We start from the raw sequence: 26,720 nt of genomic DNA on the forward strand, positions 1-26,720 counted from the left end.
CAATCAGAATGGTACCATTAAAATTATTTAGGTAGGTGGTAGGCCCATTGAGCCAATCAGAATGGTTCCCAGGACAGTTTCAGGCAGGTGTTGGGCCCATTGAGCCAATCAGAATGGTTCCCAGGACCGTTTCAGGCAGGTGTTGGGCCCATTGAGCCAATCAGAATGGTTCCTAGGACAGTTTCAGGCAGGTGTTGGGCCCATTGAGCCAAACAGAATGGTTCCTAGAACAGTTTCAGGCAGGTGTTGGGCCCATTGAGCCAATCAGAATGGTTCCTAGGACAGTTTCAGGCAGGTGTTGGGCCCATTGAGCCAAACAGAATGGTTCCTAGGACAGTTTCAGGCAGGTGTTGGGCCCATTGAGCCAATCAGAATGGTTCCTAGGACAGTTTCAGGCAGGTGTTGGGCCCATTGAGCCAATCAGAATGGTTCCTAGGACAGTTTCAGGCAGGTGTTGGGCCCATTGAGCCAATCAGAATGGTTCCTAGGACAGTTTCAGGCAGGTGTTGGGCCCATTGAGCCAATCAGAATGGTTCCTAGGACAGTTTCAGGCAGGTGTTGGGCCCATTGAGCCAATCAGAATGGTTCCTAGAACAGTTTCGGTTCCTAGGACCAATATAGCACCTATGTAAGTAAATGAGCCCTTGTATTTCAATCAGCTGGAAGGGTGTTATGATGTCAGTTTGCCAGCAGTGGGCGCCATTGCTCAGAGCTCTGTATAAGGAACTGCAAGAAATCTATTTTTTCATTTAGAAATTACATTTTTGGTTTAATCTTGGAAGTTTTCATTCAATTCACATGAGCAAAAAATACTGATAAACCCTCAGAAACCGACACAGAGTCCGTGGTACATTCAGGGATGAGGCAGGGTGAGAGGGTGGAAGCCTGGGCCGTACTGGGCCAAACTGGGATGTGCTGGGAAGGTTCTGTCTCTCTGTGGCCCCTGACAGGGGAGTGGGGGGGGGAAGGAAGAAGTAAAACTGGAAGCTAATGGGACAGTAGAGAAGAAGCACATGACCCATTCCCACTGGTTCAGCCCAACCCATATGTGGAACTAGATGAATCCTACCCGGGTCCCTCTATCAGCTAAACGTGGCCCAGTCTGGGGCCTTTACCTCTTAACCTCGTAACTCACCGCTACATTCCCACTCTCTGTACCCCCTGCCCCTCTATATCAGGGTCATTTTCTGCCCCAGCCATTAGTTGTTTGGGTGCCCTTTCACCCAGCACCCACAATCTTCAGCTGGCACCCTGTCATGTACAGGTCACCCTCTCATGCCCAAACCTACAGGTACCCCATAAGTTCCACTGTGCCCTCTCGGGCCCAAACCTACAGGTACCCCATAAGTTCCACTGTGCCCTCTCATGCCCAAACCTACAGGTACCCCATAAGTTCCACTGTGCCCTCTCATGCCCAAACCTACAGGTACCCCATAAGTTCCCCTGTGCCCTCTCGGGCCCAAACCTACAGGTACCCCATAAGTTCCACTGTGCCCTCTCGGGCCCAAACCTACAGGTACCCCATAAGTTCCACTGGCGCTCTATCATTCCCTATAAAGAGCCGGCAGTATTCTCAGACCTCCCAAGCACGTTGTCCCTGTTTGTCCCCCCCCACCCCCCAATAGCAGATAAAACATTGCCCCCCCTTGTCCCTGTCTGTCCTGCTAAGTCCTGAGGCAGCGGCTCTGGGTGTCGGCCCATAAATCCCACTTAGTGGACGACATTTTGCACGGATCCCTTATAAACACAAACAGAAAGGACAAAGTGAGCAGGCCCGCGGGCCGTGCCATAAAGAGGTATTTCTGCATTAGAGCAACGATCTGATCATTTGGCATTAGAGTAAGAATCCATTTGCTTGGGAAGGAACCCAGTGTAGCCCAGGGGATCACTGCCAGTTGTTGCCCGTTCCATCCCCAGTACCAAGTGGCAGTGGGACGGCAGGATTAGTGAGCAGGTTGCAGTGAGGAGGCAGCAGTGTTCTGTCCCTTTGGGCCGTATCCACTGGTCCCACAGACATGTCCCCGCCCAATGGCCTTGTCTTCTCTGTCAACTGGTACAGATGCTGTTTATAGAAACAGACCCGGGATCTACCAAGCCCAGTTCCTCCTGCTCATTGACACAGAGCTGGTAGCCACAGCCCTTCCTGCGGCTCAGTGGCGCCACCCTCCCATCCGGCTTGGCACGCGGGGGCAGGAGGAAGCCGACGCTGCCGGCAATAAGCATGTGCCAAATGCTGTGGATGTAGAAATAGTTTTCCTCTGTCTCCACAAAGGCGTAGAGAGCGACGGCAGAACTGGCAATGAGGGTCCCCGGACAGAGGTAAAAGAGCCAGCGCTTCCAGGTTGGGGGGTAACAGTGTCGCCGGCGGATTGTCCGGAAGGTCTGCCAATCATAACAAAGAGAGGAATGTTAGAGAGATCACTCTGTGGCACACAACCAGCTGAGGGCTAGAGTTGGCACTAACTAGTACTGGGCATAGACCGGAGAGCCCTGGTCCCTTAGATGCCCCCCCAACCTTAGAGAACACAAGCTGTTTCCCACAGGAACCCTCCTGTACTTTCCATGCCCCTGGGCACCCCCAGCACGTTCAGTGTCTCTCCCAGGGGATTGGCTGAATCGCAGCACGGGGCAGAGGAGAAACGGGACTTGTGGGGTTGCGGCCCTACGGGTATGAGTTGTGCAGTCCCTCTCAAAAGACACTAGGGAAAGGGGGGGTATAGGGGGTACAGGGTTGCACAGGGAATTTACCACAACAACCAAATCTACTTATATTTGCATCAGACACATTGAAGCAGAATATTTGAGAAGAGTTCCAGTGGCTTCTGTTGGCCCTGGTGGAACAAGGGGGGCCCTGGCATGACTCCATATTCATTTATATTCAGCCTGACTGCCTGAAGGTTTGAGGTTCCTAAAGGGATCCTGGTGTGGAGCCCAGTGCCTTCTAAGCACCCCAGTGGCAGCCTCCCTGTGCCCAGTACTAACGGGGGCACTCACACCCAGGGTGTTGCTTCATTACTGGGAGAAGCTGCTTGTGTGTTGGCAAAAGAGACAACGCACTGCTGAGAGTGATTCATGGGTAATTACTACTGACTGGGCAAAATGTGACTAACCTCATGCCAAGCAAAGGAAGAGTCAAATGGGACCTAATGTTCTCATATGGGGGATTTATTATCTGGGTGCGCACCGTTTAGTTGTGTTCTGAGCTCGTACGGGGGATTTATTATCTGGGTGCGCACCATTCAGTTGTATTCTGAGCTCGTACGGGGGATTTATTATCTGGGTGCGCACCATTCAGTTGTATTCTGAGCTCGTACGGGGGATTTATTATCTGGGTGCGCACCATTCAGTTGTATTCTGAGCTCGTACGGGGGATTTATTATCTGGGTGCGCACCATTCAGTTGTATTCTGAGCTCGTACGGGGGATTTATTATCTGGGGGCACACCATTCAGTTGTATTCTGAGCTCGTACGGGGGATTTATTATCTGGGGGCACACCATTCAGTTGTATTCTGAGCTAGTACGGGGGATTTATTATCTGGGTGCGCACCGTTCAGTTGTATTCTGAGCTCGTACGGGGGATTTATTATCTGGGGCACACCGTTCAGTTGTATTCTGAGCTCGTACGGGGGATTTATTATCTGGGTGAGCACCATTCAGTTGTATTCTGAGCTCGTACGGGGGATTTATTATCTGGGGCACAACATTCAGTTGTATTTTGGACCAGAATGTTGGGTGAGTTCCGAGTCACTCAGTAACACTTGTCTCTGCCAGTCTTACCCAGGCAACCGCCATGATGCCCACAGCAAACAAACTGGGCCCGAGAAGGTTCCAGAGGCCATGTCGATCCAACTGCAGCGCCATGGAGAGAAGCATTGCGCCCAGTAGGTACAGCACCTGTGATTGGAGGGAAATAAAGGCGAATGTACAGCAGAACTGCAAGCAAATACAATATAGTTACATATTTACATAGGGTTGAAAAAAGACCAGTGTCCATCAAGTTCAACCCATCCGAGTAAACCCAGCACCCACACCTACCAATCTATACACTCACATACATAAACTATATATACACCCACTAGTACTAACTGTAGGTATTAGTATCACAATAGCCTTGGGTATTCTGATTGATCAAGAACTCATCCAGGCCCCTCTTATAGGCATTAACAGAATCTGCCATTACCCCATCTCTAGGGGCATTCCCCAACCTCACTGCCCTCACCGTGAGGAACCCCCTACCCAACATCCCCCGGCAGGGCATTCCCCAACCCCCTCACTGCCCTCACCGTGAGGAACCCCCTACCCAACATCCCCCGGCAGGGCATTCCCCAACCCCCTCACTGCCCTCACCGTGAGGAACCCCCTACCCAACATCCCCCGGTAGGGCATTCCCCAACCCCCTCACTGCCCTCACCGTGAGGAACACCCTACCCAACATCCCCCGGCAGGGCATTCCCCAACCCCCTCACTGCCCTCACCGTGAGGAACCCACTACCCAACATCCACAGGCAGGGCATTCCCCAACCCCCTCACTGCCCTCACCGTGAGGAACCCCTTACCCAACACCCCCCGGCAGGGCATTCCCCAACCCCCTCACTGCCCTCACCGTGAGGAACCCCCTACCCAACATCCCCCGGCAGGGCATTCCCCAACCCCCTCACTGCCCTCACTGTGAGGAACCCCCTACCCAACACCCCCCGGCAGGGCATTCCTCAACCCCCTCACTGCCCTCACCGTGAGGAACCCCCTACCCAACATCCCCCGGCAGGGCATTCCCCAACCCCCTCACTGCCCTCACCGTGAGGAACCCCCTACCCAACATCCCCCGGCAGGGCATTCCCCAACCCCCTCACTGCCCTCACCGTGAGGAACCCCCTACCCAACATCCCCCAGCAGGGCATTCCCCAACCTACTCACTGCCCTCACCGTGAGGAACCCCCTACCCAACATCCCCCGGCAGGGCATTCCCCAACCCCCTCACTGCCCTCACCGTGAGGAACCCCCTACCCAACATCCCCCGGCAGGGCATTCCCCAACCCCCTCACTGCCCTCACCGTGAGGAACCCCCTACCCAACATCCCCCGGCAGGGCATTCCCCAACCCCCTCACTGCCCTCACCGTGAGGAACCCCCTACCCAACATCCCCCGGCAGGGCATTCCCCAACCCCCTCACTGCCCTCACCGTGAGGAACCCCCTACCCAACATCCCCCGGCAGGGCATTCCCCAACCCCCTCACTGCCCTCACCGTGAGGAACCCCCTACCCAACATCCCCCGGCAGGGCATTCCCCAACCCCCTCACTGCCCTCACCGTGAGGAACCCCCTACCCAACATCCCCCGGCAGGGCATTCCCCAACCCCCTCACTGCCCTCACCGTGAGGAACCCCCTACCCAACATCCCCCGGCAGGGCATTCCCCAACCCCCTCACTGCCCTCACCGTGAGGAACCCCCTACCCAACATCCCCCGGCAGGGCATTCCCCAACCCCCTCACTGCCCTCACCGTGAGGAACCCCCTACCCAACACCCCCGGCAGGGCATTCCCCAACCTACTCACTGCCCTCACCGTGAGGAACCCCCTACCCAACATCCCCCGGCAGGGCATTCCCCAACCCCCTCACTGCCCTCACCGTGAGGAACCCCCTACCCAACACCCCCGGCAGGGCATTCCCCAACCTACTCACTGCCCTCACCGTGAGGAACCCCCTGCCCAACACCCCCGGCAGGGCATTCCCCAACCCCCTCACTGCCCTCACCGTGAGGAACCCCCTACCCAACATCCCCCGGCAGGGCATTCCCCAACCCCCTCACTGCCCTCACCGTGAGGAACCCCCTACCCAACATCCCCCGGCAGGGCATTCCCCAACCCCCTCACTGCCCTCACCGTGAGGAACCCCTTACCCAACATCCCCCGGCAGGGCATTCCCCAACCCCCTCACTGCCCTCACCGTGAGGAACCCCCTACCCAACATCCCCCGGCAGGGCATTCCCCAACCCCCTCACTGCCCTCACCGTGAGGAACCCCCTACCCAACATCCCCCGGCAGGGCATTCCCCAACCCCCTCACTGCCCTCACCGTGAGGAACCCCCTACCCAACACCCCCGGCAGGGCATTCCCCAACCTACTCACTGCCCTCACCGTGAGGAACCCCCTACCCAACACCCCCGGCAGGGCATTCCCCAACCCCCTCACTGCCCTCACCGTGAGGAACCCCCTACCCAACATCCCCCGGCAGGGCATTCCCCAACCCCCTCACTGCCCTCACCGTGAGGAACCCCCTACCCAACATCCCCCGGCAGGGCATTCCCCAACCCCCTCACTGCCCTCACCGTGAGGAACCCCCTACCCAACACCCCCGGCAGGGCATTCCCCAACCTACTCACTGCCCTCACCGTGAGGAACCCCCTGCCCAACACCCCCGGCAGGGCATTCCCCAACCCCCTCACTGCCCTCACCGTGAGGAACCCCCTGCCCAACACCCCCGGCAGGGCATTCCCCAACCCCCTCACTGCCCTCACCGTGAGGAACCCCCTACCCAACATCCCCCGGCAGGGCATTCCCCAACCCCCTCACTGCCCTCACCGTGAGGAACCCCCTACGCTGCTTCAAATGGAAGCTCCGTTCCTCTAATCTAAAGGGGGGGCCTCTGGTGCGCTGATTGTTTTTATGGGAAAAAAGAACATCCCCCAACTGCCTATAATCCCCCCTAATGTACTTGTACAGAGTAATCATGTCCCCTCGCAAGCGCCTCTTTTCCAGAGAAAACAACCCCAACCCTGACAGTCTCACCTCATAGTTTAACCCTTCCATCCCCTTAACCAGTTTAGTTGCAGTCTCTGCACTCTCTCCAGCTCATTAATATCCTTCTTAAGGACTGGAGCCCAAAACTGCCCCCCATACTCACTGTTACTGCCCCCCCATACTCACTGTTACTGCCCCCCATACTCACTGTTACTGCCCCCCATACTCACTGTTACTGCCCCCCATACTCACTGTTACTGCCCCCCATACTCACTGTTACTGCCCCCCCCATACTCACTGTTACTGCCCCCCATACTCACTGTTACTGCCCCCCATACTCACTGTTACTGCCCCCCATACTCACTGTTACTGCCCCCCATACTCACTGTTACTGCCCCCCCCATACTCACTGTTACTGCCCCCCATACTCACTGTTACTGCCCCCCATACTCACTGTTACTGCCCCCCATACTCACTGTTACTGCCCCCCATACTCACTGTTACTGCCCCCCATACTCAAGGTGAGGCCTTACCAGGGACCTATAAAGGGGCAAAATTATGTTCTCATCCCTTGAGTCAATGCCCTGTTTATACAAGACAGCACTTTATTTGCTTTAGTAGCCACAGAATGACACTGCCTGGAATTAGACAACTTGTTATCTACAAAAACCCCCAGATCCTTCTCCATTAAGGATCCCCCCAACTCACTCCCATTCAGTAGATAGTTCGCGTTTATATTATTCCTACCAAAATGCATAACTTTGCACTTATCAACATTGAACCTCATTTCCCAGTTTGCTGCCCAGTTTTCCAGTCAAATCGCTCTGCAAAGCGGCACATCCTGCATGGAACTTATAGTTTTGCACAATTTAGTGTCATCAGCAAAAATAGAAACAGTACTGTCTATGCCCCCCCCCAGGTCATTAATAAACAAGTTAAAAAGCAAAGGCCCAAGGACTGACCCCTGCGGTACTCCACTAACCACACTGGTCCAATTAGAAAATGTTCCATTTACCCCCACTCTTTGTACTCTATCCTTCAGCCAGTTCTCTATCCAGTTCTCTATAGATGCCCCATCCAAGATGGGAGGGAGAAGCACAGCGCATCAGCCATACTGTGCATGGAGCGATATGAGGGGTCTCATTTCTCTTATAGTGGATCCAGATTAAGCCCCAACACAAATCAATTACGCACATCATTATTGGCCATTGCAGCATGAAATGTCTCTGTATGGGGATCATGGAGACTGGCCCTAATCAGTATGGCAACCTCTCCTTGTTCCCTGGCCCCAATCATTCCTGGGTTGGACTGGTCCTGGCCACTTCTAATGTTCCTCAGGGGGCCCTGTAAGGTTTGATATAATATCCTATGTTCTCATATTCATATAATCATATATTCATATATGCATGTATTTTGATACTTTGATACTTTGATGCTTAGCATATAGTTACATAGTTACATAGTTACATAGGGTTGAAAAAAGACCTGTGTCCATCAAGTTCAACCCATCCAAGTAAATCCAGCACATCTAACCCACACCTACCAATCTATACACTCACATACATAAACTATAAATACAACCACTAGTACTAACTGTAGATATTAGTATCACAATAGCCTTGGATATTCTGATTGATCAAGAACTCATCCAGGCCCCTCTTAAAGGCATTAACAGAATCTGCCATTACCCCATCACTAGGGCATTCCCCAACCCCCTCACTGCCCTCACCGTGAAAAACCACCTACCCAACATCCCCCGGCAGGGTATTCCCCAACCCCCTCACTGCCCTCACCGTGAAAAACCACCTACGCTGCTTCAAATGGAAACTCCTTTCCTCTAATCTAAAGGGGTGACCTCTGGTGCGTTGATTGTTTTTATGGGAAAAAAGAACATCCCCCAACTGCCTATAATCCCCTCTAATGTACTTGTACAGAGTAATCATGTCCCCTCGCAAGCGCCTCTTTTCCAGAGAAAACAACCCCAACCTCGACAGTCTAACCTCATAGTTTAAATCTTCCATCCCCTTAACCAGTTTAGTTGCACGTCTCTGCACTCTCTCCAGCTCATTAATATCCTTCTTAAGGACTGGAGCCCAAAACTGCACTGCATACTCAAGGTGAGGCCTTACCAGGGACCTATAAAGGGGCAAAATTATGTTCTCATCCCTTGAGTCAATGCCCTTTTTTATACAAGACAGCACTTTATTTGCTTTAGTAGCCACAGAATGACACTGCCTGGAATTAGACAACTTGTTATCAACAAAAACCCCTAGATCCTTCTCCATTAAGGATACCCCCAACACACTACCATTCAGTAGATAGTTTGCGTTTATATTATTTCTACCAAAATGCATAACTTTGCACTTATCAACATTGAACCTCATTTTCCAGTTTGCTGCCCAGTTATCTAATTTTGTCAAATCTCTCTGCAAAGCGGCACATCCTGCATGGAACTTATAGTTTTGCCCAATTTAGTGTCATCAGCAAAAATAGAAACAATACTGTCTATGCCCCCCTCCAGGTCATTAATAAACAAGTTAAACAGCAAAGGACCAAGGACTGACCCCTGCGGTACCCACTAACCACACTGGTCCAATTAGAAAATATTCCATTTACCACCACTCTTTGTACTCTATCCTTCAGCCAGTTCTCTATCCAATTACAAATATTATGTTCTAGGCCAATATTCCTTAATTTGATCATTAACCTTCTGTGAGGTACTGTATCAAACGCTTTAGCAAAGTCCAAGTAGATGACATCAACTGCCATTCCAGCATCAAGGTTCCTACTCACCTCCTCATAAAAGGCAACTAAATTAGTCTGGCAAGATCTGTTACGCATAAAACCATCATATCATACTCCATTTTACAAATGTACCTCCATTTTGTAATAGCAGACAGCAAGGCTTGAACATCCCATAATAATTGTTTTTCCCAATTAGTACTTTTGCATAGCTTGCATTTTACAGGATGTGAACCTTCAAAAAGTAACTTTTTCTTATCTGTGTACTCTATGTAAAATTTATGTCCTGTCTTGGCCGTCCTTGAAGAACGTCCTTGTGGAAAATGAGGTTCTACTCTATTTTTTGGAAATGATTCCTTTGTATCTGCATGTACTCAAAAAGGGTATATAAGCTATAATCACGTAAGAATAAACTGAACAAGTTTGAACTTCCATCCTGGTCGTGTCGTCCTTGTTCCCGTGCACGCCTTTGTCCCGGCAGGAGAGCTCCCACGGCTGACTTGTTTTAGGATTTGCAGTCAGGAACCCTTACAGTTATGGTACCAGGAGTGGGGTGTCGCCAGCTGGACAAGTGAGTATAACTCTATTCATTTTGAGTCTTACTCTGTCCGGCTGCGGCACCGCCATGTCCTTGTTTTTGCAGCATTCCATTGAAGTCTGCATATAAAAGGTTAATTTAGTTGTGCTGCGGTAGCACAGGGTTCTGTTTGCGTTTTGGTAACGCAAGGTTTTAGTTGCACTTTGGTAGTGCAAGGTTTTAGTTGCGTTTTGGTAACGCAAGGTTTTAGTTGCACTTTGGTAGTGCAAGGTTTTAGTTGCGTTTTGGTAACGCAAGGTTTTAGTTGCACTTTGGTAGTGCAAGGTTTTAGTTGCACTTTGGTAGTGCAAGGTTTTAGTTGCACTTTGGTAGTGCAAGGTTTTAGTTGCACTTTGGTAACGCAAGGTTTTAGTTGCACTTTGGTAGTGCAAGGTTTTATTTGCGTTTTGGTAACGCAAGATTTATGAGATTTATTGCCTGCTGCGGTAGCAGGAGTTTGGCCGCTCAAGTTGGTTTGTTTATATTTCACTGGGAGCCTCCTTAAGGGATTTTCTTATTTTTCTCTATCTGCCAATATTGTACTGTAAAATATATAAATGTTCATATAAACACCCAGGGCATTAAGAGTGATCGCATGTCGTTGTGGGTATTGTTGGGACCTTGATCTCAGTTCAGCCCTAACGACTTTGCTTTGCCAAGGGTGCTTATACTTTTGATTTTTGGACATTAACGGTAAGAGTTAATCGGGGGAAGTAGCCAAAGGTAATAAGGAGTTTTTGGTAAGCTCAAAGCCTCTAAAGGAGGGGCATTAGGTAGGCATGAGTTTCTTGTTGCGATACTCTTGGATGAATTACTGTTTGTCTGTGTTGTGTCTTTGTTATTGTCTTTAGAAGTAAATGTTATATTTTTAAACCGGTCATGTAAAATTTATTGCAACATTAAGGAATACCTCTGACTGAGCTAATAAGGTTTTTGCTTTTACGGAATTGTTGCAATTAAGTTTCATTATAAGGAGTTGAAAATAAATGAAATAAAATTTCTAAGAAATTATCACTACACATTCATGATAAACTTGCAAGGAATACTGAACCTGGTATCAGTATGATTCTTTGGTGCGCACCCACACGCTTTGCTGAACTAATTTGAACAGGAATAAATACCGTGAGGACTGATTATGTCTTTAAAAAAATTTAAGCTCAATGTGAGACTGCAGGTTTTGTCTGTCTTTAAGCCAAATATAAGGGTTCCGGACAGTTGACACGGAAGGGACGGAGACTGATCACCTCCGGGACACGGTGGAACTTAGATTTTAGTTTCTTTACCGTGTCATCCCCATATCCTATTGTGAATTAGTCCGTAGTCGAAAGTGGCTTCCTGGCAGCCAGCAAAGACAGGTTCCTGTTGCCTGCAGTCTATTAACTGAACCTGCACATTGGTATTTATGGCCTGATTTATGTTTCTTGTTTCTATGTATTCTTGTGTCTCCCTGTAATTGGTCTCTGTTAACCGTCCGTCTGAAGTTGTGCCTGTGAAGGTCAGTAACAGGATTCTTATGTGCAGGCATTAGAGGGGTTAATAGCTACTTTCCAGCTGAGCACTGTGCATGCTGGAGTGGGGGTAATTACACTGGATTGTGTGTGGAATATCTTAGCTTTGGTGGGTTAACCTAGTACAGTGTACAGGGAAGATATGTCGTGTAATAATTGCGTATGTGGACTTCTGTTTGGGATTACAGAAGGGGGGTGGCGACTAGCTAGTATCACGGAAGGGGGGTATCCTGAAGTTTACCTGGGTAGGAAACGTGTAATGCCCAGTGTTCCGGACATTCTGTGTTACCGGCTTAATGTCCATTTCCCTATGGGACAAGAAAATTTAGGGAAAAGTATAATAAAGATTTGGGAAAATGCTATTTCCAGCGGATACTCACCCGTGGAGTGTGCTTGCCACCCTAAGGAAGGGATGTTAGAGTGTGAGCAAGATGAACAAAACCGAGTCAGAAATTTATTGGCAAATTGCCGGTAGCTCTGTTCAGTGTTAGATACCGACTAAGAAGGGGCTGTAAACTGTCGCCTTCAAAATTTTGTTTCAGTCAGCTCCCAGATTAAGGTGTTACTTTCCCCAACAGCTGCAATTACACTCTGATGTTTTAACTAATTTTGTATCTCAATTAATTTGTGAACTAACTAAAGTGCATGGCCAGGGATTCTCTTTTTGTTCCAGATCCAACCTTCACTGAGGGAACTGCAGCCCGAGGACTAAATGATACTAAAGAAATTTGTTTGGAACTACACCTCCCACTACAAAAGATCCCAGTTCTGGAAGGAACACTTGCATCCGTGCAATAATAACTTATATCCTTTTCTGTATTACACAGTTCTGATACATTCCTCTAATACATAGCCTCATGCCTTATTTATCTTAGACATATGTGTCAGGGTTAATGCATGTAGAAATGGAAGGATTATGGTTTAATAGACAGTCTATGGCAGTTGTATTAGCCTGTAAACAAGAAGGTTTCAGAGAATATTAGAGGTCATATGGCACAATTATATTAGTGTACGGACATTTGTCCATTAGGTCAAATTAACCTGCCGTGTGGGCTATTTTCCAAAATCAATGTAGGATGTGTGTCTTGTACCCCCTACAAAGCATTCTTAAAGACCCACACACCTGCTTATCAAAAACAGTATCCCTGGTATCAACAGACTCATGCACCCGATGGTACACGTTGTAACAGACATTAACCCCTTACTTACCTCTACACCTTCAGACTCAACATACTACAGTGTCATAAATTTAGGGAATGCATACCATTCTATATCAGTAAGTGAGAAGATAAGGCCCTTGTTTGCCTTCACGTGCGATCGGCGTCAATCACCTTTGCGCAATTAGCAATGAAGTACGCCGCTAACAGCGTGATTTATGGGTATGTACTCCGTGAATCTCTAAAGGGCTGGGGATATCAGTCAGGGTCAACTCCCCTGCAATATGTTGATGATTTGTGGTTATGTAGTGCAGACCAAGAAAGTTGTGAAAAAGACACTATTTCACTGCTGAATTACCTGTGTGAGGAGGGGCACAAGGTATAATTAAAAAGGTGCAGTATTGCAAACCATCTGTACAGTACTTGGGTTTCTTGCTATCACAGGGGCATAGACTAATAAACCAACAGAGAATTCAGGCAATCTCAGCCATAGAAAGCCACAAACTAAGGAACAATTGCTCACATTCTTGGGCACGGTTGGTTTTTGCAGACAATGGATTCCAGACTGTTCATATTTTGAAAGCGTCTTAAAGGGGAAGGAAAGGCAAAGTCACTTGGGGGTGCCAAAATGTTAAGCACCCCCAAGTGACTTTAACCGCTTACCTTGTACCCCGGGCTGGTGCCCCTGTTCGGAGAAAATAGCACCAGCCCGGGGTACCTGGAGCGCAGCACTTCCTCCTTCCGCCTTCCACTTCCTAAACTGCCGGTGGCCGGGCATGCACAGTAGAGCGAAAAAGCCGACTTAAATGTTTAAGTTCGGCTTTTCACTCTACTGCGCATGCGCGCGCAGGGAAGCCGGAAGGAGGAAGCGCCGGCAGCTACCCCGGGCTGGTGCTATTTTCTCCTGACAGCGGCACCAGCCCGGGGTAAAAGGTAGGCGGTTAAAGTCACTTGGGGGTGCCTAACATTTTGGCACCCCCAAGTGACTTTACCTTTCTTTTTCCTTTAAGGAGCATACTTACAGACTCTGAATCTGACAATTTGCAATGGACTGAAACTGGCACAAATGCATTTAAAGCTTTACTGGGGGTATTGGCATCTGCACCTATACTCAGTCTGCCTAACTATAATCTGCCTTTGTGTTGTACTGCAGGAAATTGTAAGACCATGGTTGCAGGCTTAGCCCAGATTTACGGAAACAGTTAAAGACCCATAGCATACTTCTCTGAGGTGCTACTGTCCACTGTGCAAGGCATGCCTGCCTGCCTGTGGGTGCTAGCAGCTTACACGGTAGCTGTTGAGTCTTCTATTGCTAATACCTTATTCTATCCTACAACTTTCTATATTTCACAAGTGCTGATGGTAAGCCTATTGCGCATGCTACTTATATAGAAGAGTTGTTACAAACCCTTATGCTTCCACACACCTTAATGGTAGTTAAGTGCCGTGGGCACTCTACCGCCAGTGGCTGCCCATCCTTCCGACCCCCCGCCCGATAAGCCCCCGCCTGATATTACTGCCTTATGAGTGCTGCCATCTCTGCCACATGATTTGCTCTTATATGAGCTACAATTATATGCCACACCTGCAGATATAATATACTGGCAGGATAATATGTTGACCATCGACGACAATGGTCTCTGGTCAAAAGGAGGGATTATAGGTCTCCAGAAACATGCAGCACCACTGTTCATTATGTAGTTCATGGTGTCATATAAAAAGGAAAGTCACAGCAAGTAAATCACTGAAATGTGTCATGTAAAAAGGAAAGTCATAGTAAGTGAGAAATTTTAATGGGTAAGCCTTTTCCCACTCCGTGGACAAGGACTCCCTTGGTCATTATACCAGGCAATTTGGATCAGATACGGGAACAATATGTAACTGAATTGATAAAGTTTTGAATGGTCACTATGGTGATGTTTCTTTCTCTTTTCCTATTCATTGACAGGAAGCTACACATTCATATCGACCAGGAGATATCATATTCATGCGGAGACTCCATTCAAAGGAAGGTGGAACCACCCCATACGTAGATCCCACGACCGTGATAGTCAATCACCAGAACCGCAATCCTGACATCTGACAGCAATCAATGGATACACGCAAGAGGGCCCCCTGGAGGATTACTCCACAGGATACCCCATCCTCAGATGACGACGGCAACCCCCCTTGTGACCTACCCAACCCTCACCCCAGGAAACAGCGGTCGAGTCTGAGAAATCTACCTCATCATTGTCCTCAGCAAAATTCTTGCTTTAGCAGGATTTGTCTACTTTATCATTTTCCTCAGCACCATGGGTGCATATCACCCTGAGGAGCTACCTTGATTGTGTGGACAGTCTCTGGACCGCCCAACAGGAACATAACAGTAGATAAACATACGTAACATACGTGATGACAATTTGTGGGAATACATGGCACGGGTTGTTCTTAACACTAGTTACATGTGCCTAAAGGATGTCACTAGTACAACTGAACTGATTGAGACTTGTTTTGTAGCTGTTGCTACTCCCACTACTATGCTTACTGACATTCTTCATGCTACAAATAATGACTCTGAAGTGCAAGGTTCTGATACTGAAACACATGTCCTCATATATGTTTATATTGCACATCAAAATTTTGCTTCCATAATTACCTACAATGTAACTGCAAGTGACATACGCTATAACATGACTTGTAACATTAATGCATTAGTGCATTTAGGCACGTTTGACTAAGAGTAGTGACCCGCACTCAGTGTGCAGTAGGCTGACCTATCAATGCACCAACATCACTACAACTATGTCATGTAATCACAACCCACCCTAGACAGACCACCCAGGCCCAACGCCCTAAGAGAGGCACAGATTATGAACAACTACCTGAAGATTGCGAGTCAGACTTACACTTAATGGCTAAGTCTGAACTAATAGCGCTAGGATTCTCATTGGTAGGAATACCAGGATTGACTGTATATCAGGATAAACAAATTAATAAAATTGCTTGCATCATAGTTAAGAGCATTAACGCTACCAGCACTGCAATTGCAAATCTATTGACTGACTTAGGAGACATTAGAAAAGCAGTATTACAAAATGGCGATTAATTATTTGCTTTTCAAGCCATTAACCAAAAGCTTGACATACTTCACGGTTTGGTTAACAACAGTACCCAACATAAAGACCAAGGTTGGTGGGACTGGCTCACTAGCTGGCTCCCAGACATTAGCGGTTGGGTCAAGACTGTTATCGAGGTTGTCATTATTATTATCATCTGTCTAATTATCATCCAATGTGTGCCTTCATTAATCCGCATGTGTTGTTCACGTTGTAATGATTAACTTTAATTGTTATCACTTCGTGATAAAAGGGAGGGTATCTAAAATTCTCCCTCCATAGATTTCATCTTCAATATGTTATCACTTCGTGATAAAAGGAGGGATTGTAAGGTTTGATATAATATCCTATGTTCTCATATTCATATAATCATATATTCATATATGCATGTATTTTGATACTTTGATACTTTGATGCTTAGCATATCATACTCCATTTTACAAATGTACCTCCATTTTGTAATAGCAGACAGCAAGGCTTGAACATCCCATAATAATTGTTTTTCCCAATTAGTACTTTTGCATAGCTTGCATTTTACAGGATGTGAACCTTCAAAAAGTAACTTTTTCTTATCTGTGTACTCTATGTAAAATTTATGTCCTGTCTTGGCCGTCCTTGAAGAACGTCCTTGTGGATAATGAGGTTCTACTCTATTTTTTGGAAATGATTCCTTTGTATCTGCATGTACTCAAAAAGGGTATATAAGCTATAATCACGTAAGAATAAACTGAACAAGTTTGAACTTCCATCCTGGTCGTGTCGTCCTTGTTCCCGTGCACGCCTTTGTCCCGGCAGGAGAGCTCCCACGGCTGACTTGTTTTAGGATTTGCGGTCAGGAACCCTTACAGGCCCCAGTACTTATTCCTCACACAAGATTGGGGTGCTGGCCCTTTGTCTCAGTTATTAGTCCCTCACCTTACCACTGTGTCTGCTTAACCATTGGCTCTTCCGTGGCTGGTCTCACTAACCTGTTTGATGATTGGCTGGAGCCGGGCCATGCTGATAACCGTCACCCACACAGACATGAGGGAGCCGAGGAAGTCGCAGAACTGCAGCACATCATATTCCATGATACAGAAGACAACGATGCCGGGCTGGTCGCAGGCGTGATAGAACTGCCCAGAAAGATACACATTAGTGGATGGGCCCCATCACCATGAATCCCCCTGGCACTTTATAGCCAGAAGAGACAGCTCTCTGCCAGGCAGAATAAGCACCTCGTTGCCTCCAGGCCCAGCCCTCTCGTTGGTAATAATAAGACAATCAGTAAGAATATATATATCATTATGCCTGGCAGCTACACTTACTGTAGAGAAGAACATGGTGAAGATGTAGACGGAGGCCTCGAGCAGATAGTGGCTGCGCAGAGCGATGAGGACGGGTGGAAGGAACATGAGGTTGCTGAGGCACAGGAGTAAGGTGGAGAGCAGTTGGAAGCCATAGGTGAATGCCTGAGCGTTATCCGTGCAGCCCCAGCCGCTCCAGCCTACAAGAGAGCAGGGTGATTCCTCAAGTGCACATGTTACGCTACAATCATACCAAGGATTCACGTGAAACTCCAAACACCACTATTAATGTTCACACTGCACCCTACATCACTTACACCATCATTATCACAAGCATTCTCAGCAGGAATTCTAATATATCTTCCATTATATCATTTTACACATCCTCAGTGTCTCCTCCAGCAGTGTCTCCTGTCTCATACTTACCTTCCATCACTTGCACCTCCTACATCTCATACACCCTCAGTATCTTCCCCATTACTCACTCCCTAACATAACCCTCGGCTCCTGTCTCATACTTACCTTCCATCACTTGCACCTCCTACATCTCATACACCCTCAGTATCTTCTCCATTACTCACTCCTCCAGCATTACCAGCATATCCTCTATACCTTCCATCACTTGCATCTCCTACATCTCATACACCCTCAGTATCTTCCCCATTACTCACTCCCTAACATAACCCTCGGCTCCTGTCTCATACTTACCTTCCATCACTTGCACTTCCTACATCTCATACACCCTCAGTATCTTCTCCATTACTCACTCCTCCAGCATTACCAGCATATCCTCCATAACTTCCATCACTTGCATCTCCTATATCTCATACACCCCAAGTATTTTCTCCATTACCCACTCCTCTAACATGACCTGTGTTTCCTACATATTCTCCATCACTTGCACTTTATACACCTCATACACATTCCTGTATTCCCTCCATTACAGACATGGCCAACACTGCCTGTATCTAATTCATAGCTTCCTGGACATGGCAATAAAGCCAAGGCAAATGCCCAGTACATTGTGTTGATCCCCTGTGCAGTAACTCCTTACGTTGCATGATGGTGGTTGCCATACAACTGGCTTATACGGACATTGGGCTGTGATGAATTCTGCCAGCACCATCGTCATCAATGTAAATCTCCTACAAGTCACACATATGCTATATTTCCCTCCCAGCACTGCCGGCACATATAACTCATGCATCTCTTCCATCTGGTACAGTTCCATCATTGCCTTTACCTTTGCATATACTTCATTGCTTGTATCTCTAATAACATCCAGATGCAGCCATTGGTCACTTACCAGCTCTGCATTCACAGGCCGCATACAGGTAGTTGTTGGTTCGGAGGAGCTTACATTGTCCGTATGTCCCACACTCATTGATACAGGGAGACAGGAAAGTGCGCAGGTACAACTCAGCACTGACGTTACTGCACGGCCGCCACCTGACACAAGCACAATACAGTAAATACGTATCCCATACAGAGCAGTGCAGTTACCTGACCAGTGTGTATATGTCACAGGCACTAAATTGTATTGGCTGTGTGCAGATGGGTGCATAGTAGTACAGAATAGGATGAAATGTATGTAATGGGCCTCACCCATGTTCAGAGGCACATAGGGAGCGCAGGCTAAGGTACCATGTGCCTGTTTGTGGGTATGGGATTCGCAGCCGACTGACCGGATCTGCCATATTCACAGAGACGGAGAAGCCAGACAGAGATTCTGTGCAGAGCAAGGACAGAAAAAGCCCCAAGACAGGAATAGAAAAGACAGTTACTGAGAGAGAAAAACCTGCCAGTGGAAGGCCAGGACTGGCACAACAAGCAGGGGAGAGGGTAATACCAACATAGCTTACAGGTGGCACAACAAGCAGGGGAGAGGGTAATACCAACATAGCTTGCAGGTGGGAGGGCAGGACTGGGCAGATGGGAGGGAGGGAAGTACCAACACAAAGTGCAGATGGGAGGGAAGTACTGGAGCACTGCATTCACAGGACTGACCTGTGTGGCAGCTGATGGTTGCGTTATCCCCAGAGATCAGAGGGACCCCATGGTTCAAACAGCCAAACACTGTGAGATTTTCTCCCTGGGCCGAGGACTGAGAAGGAGACAAAAGGCAGAGTGAGAGGCAATTCCCTGGGGTACGTATAAGAGAATCAGCACCCTAAATAACACTGAAGAACCTCCACACTGTCAGTGATACAGTTGTTCTGGTTTCACTAACCCAGATAAATGCAAACATTATGTAACTGACTTCTTACCAGCCTATACTGATGGGATACAGCAGATACTGACAGGCGGGCAGCTGACGGGCTATGGCTGAAACTGAAACTGACACTAACAGGCTATAGCGGAAACTAATATGCTGCTGGCTGATACCAATAGGCTGACAGCTGACACTGACAGGCTATGGCTGATACCGATAGGCTGCTGGCTGAAACTGATAGGCTGCTGGCTGAAACTGATAGGCTGACACTGACAGGCTATGGCTGATACTGATAGGCTGCGGCTCTACTCAAAACAGCAGCCATCAGTTACCTGCCTCCCCTGTTCAGCCTCGGTACTGCAGAAGTGATGCCGCCTTGGGGGCAGGATAATGACCTGAGTAGGGATAATAACATTAACCTAGCCAATTGGGCCAATGCCCTGATCCTACCCCACTTCCACAAATACACTTACAGGGGTTTCCCCTGCGGTACTTGCATATGTGTGCCGGTGAATTTTGTATTTCCTGTTTCTGGAAGAATTCTGATTCCCTGAGCACCGGGCCCTATTAACTAGAGCTTCATTCTTGGCTTCCAATCCCACAAACATCACTTCAATGCCATGAATTGTATTATTATAATCTAATTATGGTTACATTGTAAGCTCTATTGAACAGGGCCCTATTACTACCTGTATTGATTATGGGTATGTTCAGTGTATAGACCCATTTATTGTACAGTGCTGGGGACATCTATTTATATTTTACTTGGTATTCATACCATTTGCTCCTTACTGACATATCTCCCCTTCTCCCACTCATAGCACTAACTGCCCATTTACTTAATTATGCCACTAAATTTCAGCTTACTCAATCATGTCACTAATTTCCCACTCATTCAATCATGGCTCTAACTGCCCACTCCCTCAATCATGGCACTTCTTGCCAAAATACAGCGCTAACTACCTACTTATTCATAGTGCTAAATGTCTACTCACTAACAGCTCTAGCTACATTCACAGAGCTAACTGCCTACCCACAGCACTAACTACCCATGTATTTATAGTGCTAACTGCCTACTCACCCACAGCTTTAATTGGCCATTCAATTACAGGACAAACTGGCCATGCACTTACCGCACTAAATGCCCCTTCACAGTGCTAACTGCCTACCTACAGCACCCATTAAAGACCCATTTCAAACTCACAAAGCTCTCCCCATATTCCTACTTACTGTGTTTAGTCGGATCTCCAGATTCAGGACTCCCCCACTGTCCAGCACAGGTAGAAGATTAATGCTGAACACCGCGGGCCGGTCTGGGGGTACTGATACATTAGGGCCAAAGAATATGTAAAAGTGGACAGAAAAAGTGTCCAGTTCATTTCTCAGTGTGGGTCGGATTGGCCAGCAGGAGGGCAGGAGGGATGCGGCATCAGCCCAGGACACATTGCTAGCCAAGAGAGAGACTCCTGGTGAGGGAAGCCCTTCCATTGATGCCAGACCACCAGCAGTGCCAAACGACTGGGGCATGTTCAGAGTGGAGCTGGGCCCAGCAATTCGAGTAAGCCCAGGGCGGGAGCAGTCTGTAACAAGAGAATGACATGGAAGAGATTAGAGACAGACCCGGCATCACATGAGAGAAATTAGCGGCAGCCCTAGCATGAAATCCTGTATAAATATAATTGGCACCTTGGCATATGGCTGGCACCTAGGCACAGTGCAGCAGCCCTGTATAGATCTATATCTCATTACTAGTAGCATAGATGCTTCAAAGAGGATTCTGTGCTCCCAGCATGCAATATTGTTTATAGATAAATAGACAGATAGGCCAGGTACCCTGGCACCGCACCAGTACAGTACCAACAAATGGGACTCACCATGCAGATGTGCCGTAAGCTGGAAGTAGATGGCAGTGCCTGGGACACCAGTTCTCTCTACCAATATGTAATACCAGTGCTGCCAGAGGGGCAGTGGCATAAGCAATTGGCAACCAGAGGGTAGGGGGCAGTCCTGGCTGGAAGAGTTATGCAGAGGGGGAGCCTTGGCACGAAGTCTTAGCAGAAGGGGGCAAGTTTCTCCCAAGTGTGTCCCAGTTCGGCAGCCCAGGAGGTGGATTCGCAGCCCAGAGGTGAACTGAGGTACAAACACCCTAGGGCAGAAAGCAGTGGGTATAAGAGACAGGGGGTGAGAGAGACAGGCAAGGGTGCGAGTGTTAGTAGAGTGCAGGTAGAGTGCAAGAGACCATCAAAAATATAAGTTAAAGTTTTAGTAAGAGACAGCCTAAGGCACAGAGAGATCTTAACCGTGAGTGAGTTCAGCACATACTTGTACAGTGCCGAGCGATTGTGCACTGGAAGCATCTGCTCAGTCACGTATCCAGGGTACAGCACCGGCACACCGACAGCTCGCTGCACAATAAGCTGGGGCTGGAACAGATACTGGCACTCATCGTGTAACCCCTGCAATACAACCAGCAACAGGGGGCGTTACTTACACTGAGACAGTGGCACAACTACCACGGCTACCTTGGCGCCACAAAACTGCTCTTGCACACTGGAGGCAACACTGTGCCAACGCCGCCAAACCTCCAGGTGCAAAGATGCACTCCCGGGCACCAAGACAAATGCCCGCGCCAAGCATCACACACACACACCCCCCCCACCCCACCCCACCCCCCACTGGCTGAATGAGTGTGAGCAGGAAATGACAGACTCCTTTAGCAAAACAATAGATGTTGGGGCTGCAATTTCTGTACTGTTCCACCCCATGGCTATAAAGTTACCTTGATAGTAATTTTCCCATCATCCTTTGGAAGGTGAGCCGCTAGGAACCAGTCACCAGGAAGTGGGCTGGTCACATTGAACACCCCAGTGGTCCGGTTTGGCAGGGTCCACGTCAGAGTGAGGGTGAACGTTCCAGGAACTGCTGTATCTCGGGGGAAGTGAGCACCCAAGGGATTGATAACTGGGGGAGCCCCTGCTCGGAAATACCTGCAGAGAAGAACCAGGAGAATTCATTGGGCGAGGGTTATGAATAATATTCAGGGGTTCAGCAGATTTGCCGATATCACATATAGATTTGTCTATACAGTATTTCCCAGCCTCCATACCTCAGTTGATTGCTAAGCAAAGCCTATTCAGAAGATACCTGCCCCCCTGCCTAGGGTGTACTTACACAGTGATGGTGCGGTCAGGGCAGTTGTCTCCGAAGGTGCCCCCCTGTTCCTTAAAGGTTATAAGGTTCCACACAGCAATCACTGTGTCCTCTGGGATGTGGAAATGGAAAAGCTCCACGCTGCCGACCGAGCGGAAGGGATTCAGCTTCCGTGGGGTGCGAGTGAAGTAATCGGTGACAAAGAGACCATCTGCAGGGAGAAGGAAACACAGACTGCTGTGAGGGGCCCAGGGCAGAGATCTGTTCTTGTATCAAACACAAGGCAGGATCATACAGGAAGCCATAAATTCCCCATCCCACTGCCGACCTACCGGCCTTACACTAACCCCCATGTAGCACATACTGGATCATCACAGACTCATCAGACTCCTGGCTACCAGCCCATAATGCTGGCAAGTGGCCTCTGTGGGGGCTATATAGTATAGCAAAGGAGAGCAGGAGCACAGCACTGGCACTGGCGGGCACTCAGTGTTGCTAATAAACATGATGCCCACCTACCCACAGCCCGTTCTGCGTCTCTTTCTGTGGGCTCTGTAACCAGGACACACAATCTGTGGGGGCTGACTGGACTCGTGCAGATACATCACCTTTACAGCAGTTGGGCTTGGGCCCCCAAAGCTTTACTTTTGGCCTTTATGTGCCAGATTTAGCATTAAGTTAGAAGCAGGGCCACTAGAGCTCAGTATAACCAGGTGAGTGAGAGGGTACAGCTGGCACAGACACTACTGCACTCGTGGGATGGGGAAATATCCCTGAACCCAGTTCTGCTGAATGGGAGGACTCAGAGGAGAGGGGCCAATAACAACAAAATGGAGCCTAAACTCCCTGGTAGCTGTAGTTACCCCCTTCAGGGAATCTTCTCCCCCTGCATGGCGGAGTGGTAAAATCCTCTTGGCCCTGCTCTCTGTGTGTGTGTGTGTGTATATATATATATATAGTGGCATCATGCATTGTGTTACTGGAACCCCCATCCATCACACCATCCAGTGTGGGCTTTGAGTGGAGCCATGAGGAATTGTACACAGCTATATACTGACAGACACATATATACAGGTATATACTGACACACACATATATACAGGTATATACTGACACACACATATATACAGGTATATACTGACACACACATATATATACAGGTATATACTGACACACACACATATATATACAGGTATATACTGACACACACACATATATATACAGGTATATACTGACACACACATATATACAGGTATATACTGACACACACACACATATATACAGGTATATACTGACACACACACACACATATATACAGGTATATACTGACACACACACACACACACATATATACAGGTATATACTGACACACACACACACACATATATACAGGTATATACTGACACACACACACACACACACATATATACAGGTATATACTGACACACACACACACACATATATACAGGTATATACTGACACACACACACACACATATATACAGGTATATACTGACACACACACACACACATATATACAGGTATATACTGACACACACATATATATACAGGTATATACTGACACACACACATATATACAGGTATATACTGACACACACACATATATACAGGTATATACTGACACACACATATATATACAGGTATATACTGACACACACATATATATACAGGTATATACTGACACACACACATATATACAGGTATATACTGACACACACACATATATACAGGTATATACTGACACACACATATATACAGGTATATACTGACACACACATATATACAGGTATATACTGACACACACATATATACAGGTATATACTGACACACACACATATATACAGGTATATACTGACACACACATATATATACAGGTATATACTGACACACACACATATATACAGGTATATACTGACACACACATATATACAGGTATATACTGACACACACATATATACAGGTATATACTGACACACACACATATATACAGGTATATACTGACACACACACATATACAGGTATATACTGACACACACATATATACAGGTATATACTGACACACACACATATATACAGGTATATACTGACACACACACATATATACAGGTATATACTGACACACACACATATATACAGGTATATACTGACACACACATATATACAGGTATATACTGACACACACACATATATACAGGTATATACTGACACACACATATATACAGGTATATACTGACACACACATATATACAGGTATATACTGACACACACACATATATACAGGTATATACTGACACACACATATATACAGGTATATACTGACACACACACATATATACAGGTATATACTGACACACACACACATATATATACAGGTATATACTGACACACACACACACATATATATACAGGTATATACTGACACACACACACACACATATATACAGGTATATACTGACACACACATATATATACAGGTATATACTGACACACACACATATATACAGGTATATACTGACACACACATATATACAGGTATATACTGACACACACATATATATATATACACAGGTATATACTGACACACACACATATATACAGGTATATACTGACACACACATATATATACAGGTATATACTGACACACACACATATATATATATACAGGTATATACTGACACACACACACATATATACAGGTATATACTGACACACACACACACATATATATATATATATACAGGTATATACTGACACACACATATATATACAGGTATATACTGACACACACACATATATATATATACAGGTATATACTGACACACACACACATATATACAGGTATATACTGACACACACACACACACATATATATATATATATACACAGGTATATACTGACACACACATATATATATACAGGTATATACTGACACACACACATATATATATATATACAGGTATATACTGACACACACACATATATACAGGTATATACTGACACACACACATATATACAGGTATATACTGACACACACATATATACAGGTATATACTGACACACACATATATATATATACACAGGTATATACTGACACACACACATATATACAGGTATATACTGACACACACACATATATACAGGTATATACTGACACACACACACATATATATATATATATACAGGTATATACTGACACACACACACATATATACAGGTATATACTGACACACACACACACATATATATATATATACAGGTATATACTGACACACACACACATATATATATATACAGGTATATACTGACACACACACACACATATATATATATACAGGTTAGTGAGACAGGGATGCTGGGGGAGGGGCAGGCAGTGAATGGAAGGCGGGGGGGGGGGGGGGGGTTCAGCACCACAGGGGAAAGGAGAGCTCCCCCATCCCACACTCACCAGCCAGGCCGGCGGCCAGCAGCACCAGGAGCTGTCCCAGGTACCCGGCACCTCCCCCTCCCCGCCGCTCCGCTCTCATCCCTGCACAATGGGCTACTGCCCGCCACTTCCTGCCTCTGTCCCACCGCTGCCTGCAACCGAGCGGCTCCTATTGGCGGGGGGGAGGGACGCAAGGGAACGCCGCCAGGGGATTGGATGGGGTCGCTGTCGATCACAGGAAGCTGCCAGCTGATGGCATTGCCTCAGGTATGGATGAGTAGTCTGGGACACAAACAGTCCCTGCCCAGGGCATGCTGGGAAATACTTCATCCACTGATCTATACACACATAGAGAGTAACCACCCAAAGCATGCTGGGAAATCCTTCAGCCACTGATCTACACACACATAGAGAGTAACCACCCAAAGCATGCTGGGAAATACTTCAGCCACTGATCTATACACACATAGAGAGTAACCACCCAAAGCATGCTGGGAAATACTTCATCCACTGATCTATACACACATAGAGAGTAACCACCCAAAGCATGCTGGGAAATACTTCATCCACTGATCTATACACACATAGAGAGTAACCACCCAAAGCATGCTGGGAAATACTTCATCCACTGATCTATACACACATAGAGAGTAACCACCCAAAGCATGCTGGGAAATACTTCATCCACTGATCTATACACACATAGAGAGTAACCACCCAAAGCATGCTGGGAAATACTTCATCCACTGATCTATACACACATAGAGAGTAACCACCCAAAGCATGCTGGGATATACTTCATCCACT

The 26,720-nt window shown here is 47.3% G+C and overlaps 1 protein-coding gene across 2 annotated transcripts; it reads right to left on the reverse strand.

The window, feature by feature from the left end:
* Positions 1-740: 740 nt before the first annotated feature.
* tmem8b (transmembrane protein 8B) lies at positions 741-26,192 on the reverse strand. Of its 2 annotated transcripts, XM_031895012.1 has the most exons (13): positions 25,935-26,192; positions 22,491-22,680; positions 22,099-22,306; positions 21,642-21,775; positions 21,194-21,465; positions 20,550-20,899; positions 19,115-19,211; positions 18,713-18,836; positions 18,414-18,556; positions 17,129-17,307; positions 16,790-16,936; positions 3,779-3,895; positions 741-2,382 (listed from the first exon to the last, which is right to left on the reverse strand). In XM_031895012.1, the coding sequence occupies exons 1-13, from the start codon at positions 26,011-26,013 to the stop codon at positions 2,047-2,049; spliced, it is 2,376 nt and encodes a 791-aa protein (XP_031750872.1). In that variant the 5' UTR covers positions 26,014-26,192; the 3' UTR covers positions 741-2,046. The 2 variants fall into 2 exon arrangements, with proteins under 2 accessions (XP_031750872.1, XP_031750873.1); XM_031895013.1 differs by lacking the exons at positions 21,194-21,465; positions 22,099-22,306; positions 22,491-22,680; positions 25,935-26,192 and having other exon boundaries at positions 21,642-21,730.
* Between the last annotated feature and the right edge of the window lie 528 nt (positions 26,193-26,720).

This window comes from Xenopus tropicalis, chromosome 1 (assembly GCF_000004195.4).
Source record: "Xenopus tropicalis strain Nigerian chromosome 1, UCB_Xtro_10.0, whole genome shotgun sequence".
In the NCBI taxonomy this organism is placed as follows: domain Eukaryota; kingdom Metazoa; phylum Chordata; class Amphibia; order Anura; family Pipidae; genus Xenopus; species Xenopus tropicalis.